The sequence below is a fragment of the Thamnophis elegans genome, chromosome 4 (genome assembly GCF_009769535.1).
Source record: "Thamnophis elegans isolate rThaEle1 chromosome 4, rThaEle1.pri, whole genome shotgun sequence".
NCBI lineage: Eukaryota > Metazoa > Chordata > Lepidosauria > Squamata > Colubridae > Thamnophis > Thamnophis elegans.
This window is the reverse complement of record NC_045544.1, coordinates 66306804-66317795: the sequence shown is the minus strand read 5'-3', so window position 1 is coordinate 66317795 and position 10992 is coordinate 66306804. Positions and strand designations below refer to the sequence as shown.

General features: G+C 37.5%; 1 protein-coding gene across 1 annotated transcript in view; it reads left to right on the top strand.

Annotated features, from left to right (window-relative positions):
• The first annotated feature begins 293 nt into the window (after positions 1-293).
• The window catches only part of EGLN1 (egl-9 family hypoxia inducible factor 1), a 19388-nt gene continuing 8689 nt past the window's right edge, over positions 294-10992 (top strand). Inside the window, exon 1 of the mRNA XM_032215325.1 lies at positions 294-1751. Within this exon, the coding sequence (XP_032071216.1) occupies positions 792-1751 (960 nt within the window). The 5' untranslated portion in view covers positions 294-791. The remainder of the gene's footprint in view (positions 1752-10992) is intronic.

The window sequence follows — 10992 nt, the reverse complement described above, 5'->3', positions numbered from 1 at the left end:
CCCCAGAGAAACGAGATTTAGCTAGTCCATGCGAATCAAAGTTCCCTTTCAATCCGCTCAATTGAACTACAACGGAGCTTGAGGGTTCAGCGGGTTGTCGGACCCGCCGCCTCGGATGTCCTCCGCCACATAGCCACGCGGCCCCGACACTCGCGCAAGAGAAAGAGGGAAAGAAAGGAAAGCCCCTAAACGCGCGTGGCCACCCCGGGTTCCGCCCCTCAACTGAACCTCCGGGGGTGGTTCGGGAACGCGCGCGCTCCTCCCCCCTCGCCCTTCCCTTCTTCTGGAGTGAACTGACTGGAAGTGGCGTACGTGCAAAGCAGAGCCGGAGAGTGGCGGCGCAAGCCCCGCCCCCTCCAAAGGCCCGGGCAACGATGAGAAGGGAGGAGGAGGAGATAGGGCGAGTGGGGGGACGCGGGGAGAAGAGCTCGCGCCGGCAGCGGACGGGTCTCTCGCTTCTCCCTCTGCCTGAAGAGGTGGCAGAGGAGGAGGGAGGAAAAAAGAGCCGCTGAGTTGTAGGGGAGGACGCCTCTCTTCCCATTTGCCAGAGGCTGCTATGAGGCGTCGGTAGGAGGGCGCCTCTGAAGCGGCAGGCGAGAAGGCGGCGGGGTTTGGTGGCGCTCCTCCGCCCAACAGGAGGAGAGGAGGAGGCGGACGAAGCAGCAGAGCCGCGGCGCGGCTCTGACGGGCTAGGGGGCGGCCATGATGAAGTGAGCCACTCGCTGCTTTCCCGAGGCCGCGGAAAAAGAAAAAGAAAAACCAGGAGCGACCAAGGAGTGGGGCGCGAGAACATGGCCAATGACAGTGGTGGGAGTGGCGGCGGCGGGGGGGCCGGCCAAGGTGAGGGATGCGACGGCGGCGGCGGGAGCAGCAGCAGCAGCGCCAGCCAAGAGCGGGACCGGCAGTACTGCGAGCTGTGCGGGAAGATGGAGAACCTGCTCCGTTGCGGGCGCTGCCGCAGCTCTTTCTACTGTAGCAAAGAGCATCAGCGTCAGGACTGGAAGAAGCACAAGCTCATCTGTCGGGGAAGCGAAGGCGGCGGAGGCTCCCCGGCGGCAGAAGGGGGCGCTGCTGAGCCTCGTAAACCCGGCGGTGACCAGCCCTTTCACCAGAGCGCTCGTCGCGGCCGCCCGCATGCTGCAGGACGGGACGGCGAGGAGAGGGCGGCGACGGCGGCTGTCTCCAAAAAAGCGACGGCGCTCCCGGCCAAGCCGCAGCGGGACACCAACTCGGAGGAGAACGTGGCGGTAACCAACAACCACGTTGCCAAAGTGGCGCCAGGAGCCCGAACACAGGAAGAGGAGGATAAGGAAGCGGCGGTTGCTGCGGCAGGTCCGGCCGTGGAGGCGGGGCACTTCTACCGGGATAAATCCAATTTGACTGGCGAAGCGTCTCTGCGCCCCAATGGGCAGATGAAATCGCTGGTGCCTCAGCGTCTGGCTTTGGAGTACATCGTGCCCTGCATGAACAAGCATGGCATCTGCGTGGTGGATGACTTTCTGGGCAAGGAGCTGGGCGGGCAGATCGAGCAGGAGGTTCGGGCTTTGCACCATACCGGACGCTTCACCGACGGGCAGCTGGTCAGTCAGAAGAGCGATTCCTCCAGGGACATTCGTGGCGATAAAATCACCTGGGTGGAAGGCAAAGAGCCTGGCTGCAAAACCATCGGAAAGCTTATGAACAGTATGGACGATCTTATACGCCACTGCAATGGCAAACTGGGTAACTACAAAATCAACGGCAGGACGAAAGTGAGTGGCACCTCCTCTTTCTTGCCATCCTCTGGTGGTACTTATGCAGCTGTCGGCAGTGAGGCCTTCTAGCTGTTGATTCTTTCTTTATGGTCCCTAAGCACATTTATTTTTAGGATGGTTTAATAGATTAATTGAAGGCCACAAAATTGTGGGTGAAGTGGTAAGGGTCAGAGAAAGATTGTGAGACAGCTTCTGTGAGGGATCCATGAGGGTTTCTTGATATATGTCTGTTTGGGGTTAATCTCAACTGAATTTAGTAGAATTTAAATGCTCCTGATTGAATAACTGTTTATTAAGTAAAGCACATCCAAAACATTAGGGTTTGCTCCTAATTCAAAGATACCAATATTATTTTAAGGTTCTTAGAGGACAGAACATTGAAAAAATAAGTTTTTCTCTATAACCAATTGATGCCACAGTTATATAATTTTGTTCATATAACCAGTTGATGACACAGTAGTGTTACAGAGTTGTGTTTAAGGTGATTGAAGTGAGACTCCTAAAGTGAGATTCTGTTTTCTAGTTGAGCAAATGTGTGGAAGAGAAACAGTAAAATGGAGAGCATAGTAGTGTCAATATGTGTGCTGTTTATCTTCTCTCATTTTATCAGTATACCTATAAGAGTATATACCAGTACATGCTAAATGTTGAATTAGCTAGAACTAATCATGGTGTAAACCTGGGGAATTTGAATTTACTACTTGACATCCTATTCAGTCCTGATTATTTTGTAATGCTAAATGCACATCGTTACATATAGCACAAGACTCTCAATATTGCACAATTATGCTTACTGAGATTTAGTGATTATTTCTTTTAGTAAGCTGAAAAAGCATTCTTGAATATTATGGTAAGCATAAAATTAGTTTTTAAGTTTATTTATAGGAACTAATACGTTATTGAATTTAACATTGATAATTAGGAGTAAAGTTTCATAGTGTTACCAACATTACAGAACTGTATTATAATTAGAAAGTATTATAAATTTTTATTGTGGTTTTGTTTCTTTACACATGATAGAGATGAGCCACAGCTCTTTTTAAATGTAAATGCTGAAGATGAAGAAATTGCCTGGGATTATACGCTCTCTTCTTAGTCTGTAACCAAGAGGATAAAGCAAATTTTGATGAGGATTAACACTTGTACTTGTACATTTATTGGAAAGAACTGAGCGGGGAAAAATTAACAGGTTTAAAATGTGGAAGTATCCACTCATTAGAAAAAGTGTTGTGTTATATTTATAATTATATTATAATTATCAGTGATAGAATTAATATGCTACTTAAATCCAATATGTTAGAAAAGTTATATCTTTGCTAACCATCAATTAAAATATAATTGGGCAGCAGCATTGTTTAAAATGTTTCATGGTTAGGTCAGTGTAGTTTTAAAGAGAAGACTTCTGTCCTCATTTTTCTATAAATCTTTGTGCTGGGAAAGCATAGGGAATGAGGTCTGTTTTTATTTTATTTATATTTGCCCACTTAAGAGTATACTTTTGAAGATATGCAGTTAATATAAAGAATTAGGACAAGAGCCACCTACACTGCTTTGTGTTGCACATATATTAAGAAAAACTGTGCATTGTGATTTATAAAATAGGACAAAATGATACATAATCTGAATTAAGAATTCCTAAAATCTGTTTCAGTTTTTAAAAAATCATGATATTTGCTGGCTTGTGAACTTCATGGAAACAGTGCATTTGATAGTGCTAAGAAAAAGATGATGTGAAAGTCCCTCCCTATAGTTTTTATGGGCAATTGAAGAAAGAAAAATCATTTAAGATTTGCAGGGAATACTTTCTTGAAATATGAGTGTGTATTACACCATGTAACAGTTTATATTTGAAGACACAAACCCCTATCTTCTCCCAGAATTATGCAGCAGTTTCAGAGGGCAAGCTTCCTAAACACAACCCCAAGAAGGGGTAAGGCTGCTTTAGGAGATGCTACATTCGCCCTCTGATCTGGACTATCTTGTGCCCTCAAATCAAAACATATGTCATATACATAAAAATATGGAAGAAAGCTTGAAAGATTGAACTGTGAAGTCAAAGTAAAATGAAATATAGAAGTACCAGATGATGTAACTATAGTACTTGAGAAAAATAAGGTTTTTTAGATTTTTCTACTCATGAACTGATTTGACACATGATCAATATTTTATCCACAGGAAATAGTTAAACTTCTTAATGAATGCTGGTGAGCAGGGGTAGCTCAGGTTACTATTCAAATTGTATTTGCTAAAATTTCCCTTCTAATGTTTAGAACACTCATTCCATTTTTAGATTCTCGTAATATTATATATAAAATTCAATTTTCTGTATAATATTTTTCTTATATTCAAATCCTGTCAAACTTGAATGTTTTAATCCATAACATGCTACCTCTACGTATAGTAAGTGACTTCAGTGTGTCAGACTAACTATTTCTGCTTTCAAAACTCTTCTGGTTTTTTTCTCTCTCATTACAGGTAGTCCTCAACACACAGCCTTTTGTTTAGTGACCATTGGAAGTTACAACATTACTGAAATAAGTGACTTATGACCATTATTCACATTTAGAACCATTGCAGCATCCCCATAGTCAGGTGAACAAAATTTGGATGCTTGGCAATTGGTTCATATTGATGACGGTTGCAGTATCCTGGTTTTGTGACCTTCTGACAAGCAAAATCTATGGGGAAGCCACATTCACTTAACAACCATGTTACTTAACAACAGTAGTGATTCGTTTAACAACTGTAGTAAGAAAAAATCGTAAAATGGGGAGGAAACCCACTTAATTGTCTTGCTTAGCAACATAAATTTTGGACTTAATTGTCATAAGTTGAGGACTATCTGTATTCCTTAAGTGAACTTGTTTTGTCAAGCTTTGTTACTTTTCAATTTCATTTTTTCAAATTTTATTAGGTACTGCAACTTTGTAAATTTAATACAACTTACAACTGTTTATGAAGGAACCATGATATATTTGTGTGCTATGTAGAATTAAGCACAGTTTTAGAAAATTGTCTTTTAATATGTTAATATTAAAAATAAGTTGTCATCATATATCTTTGAGTAAATCTCATAAGCTTAACTCTAATAAAACCTTTGTTTTGAGGTGAACAACTATTTTAAAACTCCAGGATTGTTAAAAAGGTAATATAAAAAACTTTAATATAAAATATTATTTAGAAATCTTTGTTTTATATAGTTTTTTTTGTAGAAAACAATTATTTGCAAAACCATTTGTATTGCACTATCACACATATTTTATTCTTAGAATATTGTTGCCCTTGGATAGAAGCACACTCTCAATGAATTTTGCTTATTTGAAATGAACCAACTATTTTGTATCACTAAAAATGAATGTGACTTAAAAGGGCAGGCTTGCAAGTCACATTTGAGAGCAGCCACTCATCTAGTATCCCTTTCTATCTGTTCTAGTTTAATCCTGTAAGATAATTCAAAACTTTAAATAGTTCATTTTGAATAAATTTTGCAATTCTAATTTTAATGTCATAAATGTGTTGGTCAATTTGCCTTAGATCCCAGGTTGTTCAATTAACTCACTTATTTTAAAGGCCAGTAAACATTTATCATGAAACTTTCTATAAAGTTGTTTTTATTCCATTATGTTGCTTTTTATATACACCAGCAAAATTGATTGGAATCATATAACTATTTGAAATATATACGGGTAGTCTTCCACTTAAGAACATGATTGGGCCCAGAATCTTAGTGGTTGAGTGAAGTGATGATTAAGTGAGATGCCATATGACCATTTCAGTTTTCTGGCCAACGAGGTCAGTCATAGCTTCAGAAAGCAAACAATTAGTGCTTTTTCCTGCTACATTTTGTGTTCTTCTCCCCCCACTTCTGTCATTCTAGTTTACTTTTTTAAAAAATTATAGGCTCATAGAATTTCATACCAAATATTATGTAGCTGTTACTCATTTATACTTTCTAAAACCAGACCGCAGAGGTTTTGATATAAATAAAACCGATATTATAAGGTCATGGATTTGCAACTGATCAGCTTCCCGTTTTTTTATTATTAAAAGAATTATAAATATATTTTATCAGGAAACCTAAGAAATGCTGAAGATATCTGTAAAGACTTGCTGTTCACTATGGTTTAAAGCTATTAGGAGTATAATAGAGTTAGCACACTCCAAGTTCTTTTAGTTAAACGTGTCACCTCTTGGATCCTAGAAGTGACTCTTCTCTGTGCTGCCCTCTGGAATGACATTTACCTTGAGATTTGAGTGGCTCTGAAGACCTTGCTCTTTGCATAATAGCAAATGAGATTGCAGACCTTCTTTCCTCTTTTTTTATTCCCATCTGAGTTTGTTAACTTATGCCATTTTTGTTCCTTTTTGCTTTTTGGTGTTTTTTGATTTTTAAATATTTTTTACAATTGCTAAACCAGTATAACTGGGAGTCGGGTGGCATATAAATTTAATAAAGTATTACAGTTGGTTGTACTGTAAGCCAGCTATTTAGACTGGATTTGACATTTTTATCTACCTATTGATTCATTTCCAAGGACAGGTGTTGCTTGATGGTGTTAAAGGTATCAGCATCATAGAAATGTGAACTTTTGCAAAGAAAACTACCTTTGCAATTGGCCAATGATCATTTTGTTTATGTGTTGGAGTTCAACTGTACTCCAGTTGTTTTGGGATTGCACCTAAGGCGCCTATTACTATCATTGTTTTCTTTTGCCATAGTCACTGTACTTTTGTTTGCAGGTATTTGCATATTGTGATTTTCTCCAGTTCTTTCTCTTCTATTCTCCTATCTCCTCTGGGCACCACAAAATCCACTATCCAGATTTTTTGTCCTTCTTATCAACAATTGTTACGTTTGGAGTGTTATGTGACAAGTACTTGTCTGTTTTGAATTCTGAAATCCCAGAGCACTTTAGCTTCTTCATTGTCTACTTGTCTATTTTGTGGACTCACTAGTTCTTGCTTGCTGGCAAATGGTATTTCTTGCAGATCTTCCAAAGCACTATTGTTGCTACTTTGTCATGCTGTTATTGGTAGTCAATCTCTACAGTCTTCTTGCAGCAGTTAACTAGGTGTTTGTTTCTTCAGCTTCTTTGCAGAAGCTTCATTTGTTCTTTGTTGCAGCCTTCTCAGTTCTGACCTTGTATTCATTTGTTCTTAAGACTTGGTCTTATACAGCCAAAATTAGCCTTCACATTCTTCAGCTTTCTTGCTTTTAACCTTTGCCAGGTTTTGTTATCTGCTTTGCTTGCTTTTTTTAAATATACAGGCCATGTAATATTTTGCTTTGTCTCTTTTCTATTCTTCATTTTATCTGTCTTACAGGTGAGTTTGGTCTCTCCAGTACTCAATAAGCCTTCATGGTATACTGGTTTGCGTTCATCATCTTCGTTATTCTTATTAACATGCTCCAGAAGATGAAGTAAAAAAAAACCTCAGCATTTCTAACTCTATCTCAAAGTAGGATGAATACATTTCTGCATCTTAAAGTTTATAACTTTATATAACTTTATTATTAAATAATAAAGGTAAAGTTTAATACCTTATTTTTCTGTCTTTAAGTTATGTATTCTTTTTGTGCAAAATAATATAAAGAACTGCAAAGGTTGACTGAAGTTATTTAATAGAAAATTAGTTATTTTCCAGGTTTGCTTTTTCTTGACTTAGGAATTGACACTTTTGTAGGAAAAGCATCATGGTCTCATTGCGGTGTTGATGATGTTGAGAAAAAAAAAAACACAATTAGCTTATTGGGATATATTGGGCTCAGTTTGTGGCATACCAATTTTTACTCTAGTCTAGGCATTTTAGTTTTCTTCTCTCCTGTTTTTTTTCCATAGAAAATTGTGTTAGTCCAAGGAATTGATAATATGTTTAATGTTAAAAGTATTGTAACTCTGTGGATTCCAATGTAGATTCTGAACTAGACTGTATTTGGGAATGTGATATTGTATCACATTTCTATTGTATTTGATAAAAGTCCATTTGCTAACAGAGGAACACAGCAGAGAAAAGAATTCCCATCAATTCTCTGTGTCTCCCAAAACTTCTGGAGGATTTTAGAGTAGATTGAGATATATACTGAGATGGTTTGAACAGGAAGAAAAGAGAAAATATCTTAAGATAGATTAATCATAATAAAGTCTAGTCCTCTTCTGGTAACCAGCGTCAACTTGACATTAAATATATTTCTATTTTTAGTCCAAACATTAAATATTAAAAAAAATGGTGGAGAATAGTTGTTGCCATTTACTTGGCAATATGAGAGGGGGAAGCTTGCAAACATTGACAAATATTCAAGAATTGGAAAGAAAACAAAGTCATGTCATTATTCAAAAGTTGAAGGAGAAATTACAATCATCAAATGTCTCCTTCCCAGTTCTGAGTTTGAGGACAAGAAACTTCAGTTTTTTTCTCGATGGGGTATGGTTTGAGGACTTCAAAAATAATCATCTACATTTATTTTAGGTATATTTGTCCATTATCCTATTTTTATTGTTATTCAAAATTGTTGGAAATATTAACATCCATTACATTTACAGAAAAGGAATCTTGCTTTTTTTTAAAAAGTTAGCAAAGGATGCTATGAGAAAACTTTAAATTGTTATTAACATTGTCTATATAACTGCTTTTAATCTGAAATGTTTTTTAAAGTTCAGAGCATTCTTTTTTGTCTTTAATTTTGGAGAAATTAAAATATGAATATATGGATATAACATTGATGTGTTTGGTGCATAAAAGACATACAGCGTATAAATTTATCAATTTAATTTATGTAAACATTTTTAATTTTAGTTGCAAATGCAGCTATAAACTGTTGAACACTAAATAGATATCTTCATTTTTGCTTATTCAGAGTGAAAGCATGAACATTGCAAAGTAAACATTGAACTGACATGTCATAGAATCATATAGTGGAAAGGAATCTTGAGTTAAAAGGAATCTTGAGGTCTTGTAGTTCAATATTATCTTCTGCTACAGAAAATAATTCTGAAAATATTTACTTTTTAGGGGGAGAAAGTTTAGAAAAAGGTAATGATCAGGCCTGAGAATCCACACATTCCATGTGAAGCATTTTCTAAATGGTTTCATTTTTTGAATTTCAAATATTGTTATCAACTGTCATTGTTTGTTATTGAAGATTAATCATTTTCATTACTCTCTGACCTTCTACAATAGTTTATTTCTTTTGCTTTGTGTATTTCCTAATGTAGGCCACTTTATCAGTTAACAATTATGCATATCATTTAATAAGAAAATATTATGCTATAGTTTATAAATTATTTTACAGGAAGAATTCCTCTCCCCATTTTATATGAACTTTTCTATTTCTATTCAGTGGTCTTCAAATATATAATTTTGTATGACCTTTATTGAAATAGTGTGCTAACCTGTGTTGAAAATAATACCATATTAAAAATCGCATCAAACAATCATGGGAAAAGATAGTGGCAGTAGATACATCAATTTTAATTTTTAATGGAGTAAATATTGTTAAATAGAGGGCAAAACATTTTCAACCAAGATACCCCAAATGAAGTAACTTTCAGAATGCATCCAAAATCCTGGACCCATGTCTTACATAAATGAGAAAGTTTTGAAATATTTACAAATATTTCATACAAAAAGTCATAAATATGTTATATGGTCAATTCTTAATTGTGCTGTTTCAATATGGGCTAATTTCAAGGCAAATACATCTCTGATTATGTCCCAGATTTTTTAAGAACTTTTATTTCCCACTGACATTAGAAACGTTGCAATTGTTGAAGGCATTGACAAATCTGGTAAGGAAATATCTCTGAAACAGTGACTCAAATGGGGATGGGTTTCTAGTATTTTTTTAAAGCAAGGAAGAATCCTGAAAGAAAAATATTTAAGAAAATTAAGCTGAAAATATTATGTTTATAAAACATTTGAAGGTATCTTAATCATAGTATGTTATATTACATAGTACCAGTTGAATGGGAACATAGAATCTGAAACCTCTCTTAGAAATTAATTTTAAATGTTTTGTTAAGAATGCTTTTAATATAGGATATCCATCTGTCAAGTCATCCAACTATCCACCTATCAATCACATTTACATTACCACCCATCTCATGTAGTGACTGAGCAGTGTGTACAAGATAATCCAAATAGATTTTAAAAAGCTAATGATGCAAAAAGATTTTTAAAAATAGTGGCAGGAGAAGCCATATAGAGAATGTATTCTGTTGGCCATCATGTAACCATCTGGCAGGCTCTGCTCTTATTATGGGATCCAAGCCAGTTGACATAACCATGTTTTGAATATAATCTGAAGACCAATAAGATTGGAGCTAGCCTCACCTTGGGCAGGGGGAGGACTCTCCACAGGACAAGCACCATGGCAGAAAAGGCTTTCTTCCTAGATCCCATTTGAAGATATTACTTATCTGGGTAGTCCTGTAATATGCCCCCCGTCTGCCAGACCTATGGGACAGGTAGATGTAACTGGAGAGAAGTGATCCCCCAAATAACCAAGTGCCATGATAATGATAAGTATCAATAAAATTATTACATCTTGTGATATCAAGACTTTATGCCCGATACACCAGTTGAACACACTCATTTTTGTATTCTAAAGCAGACATAAAGTTAGATTAATAGATTTGTTGTAAACAATTAGAAAGCCAAGCATTCAAAGAAAAAGAAGTGCTGTATCTAACAACCCAGAATCTTGCCATATGTATTCCCAAGGCTTAAATCCTGGGTCCTTTCCTCTGACCCTTTCTAACCAGTGACAGTTTTGCTGCTCATTTCTTGATGCTAAAGATTTGTGAAGCAACTCTCTTGATAGTGAGAATCAAAGGGCTGCTGCCGGTTTGCACCAATTCAGGCGAACCGGTAGTTAAGATTCTGCGCGGTGTGGCTGTGATGAGTGACATCACCCAGTCACATGACCAACCGGCCGCGCCTACCCAGCCAGAGAACCAGCTGTTAAGTTATTCAAATCCCACCACCGATCAAATCCCACTTCAGCTCTTAGCAAGTGCTATGAGAGGAAAATCCATAAGAAGCCGTTTACTTTTCCTCTTCTACCCAATTGTATGAAATGCAGTGAAATTCATTTTCCCTACTCTGTAGATCATCTGTAGCTCTGTTGTTATAGAAATGGCTAGTTTATACTCTTACGTAAAAGTAAAACATTGAGGTTTGATGTTATTTCTTGTTCTACTGCCCCAAAGGCAGTCGGAAGTCAGTGCCTTCTCTTTTT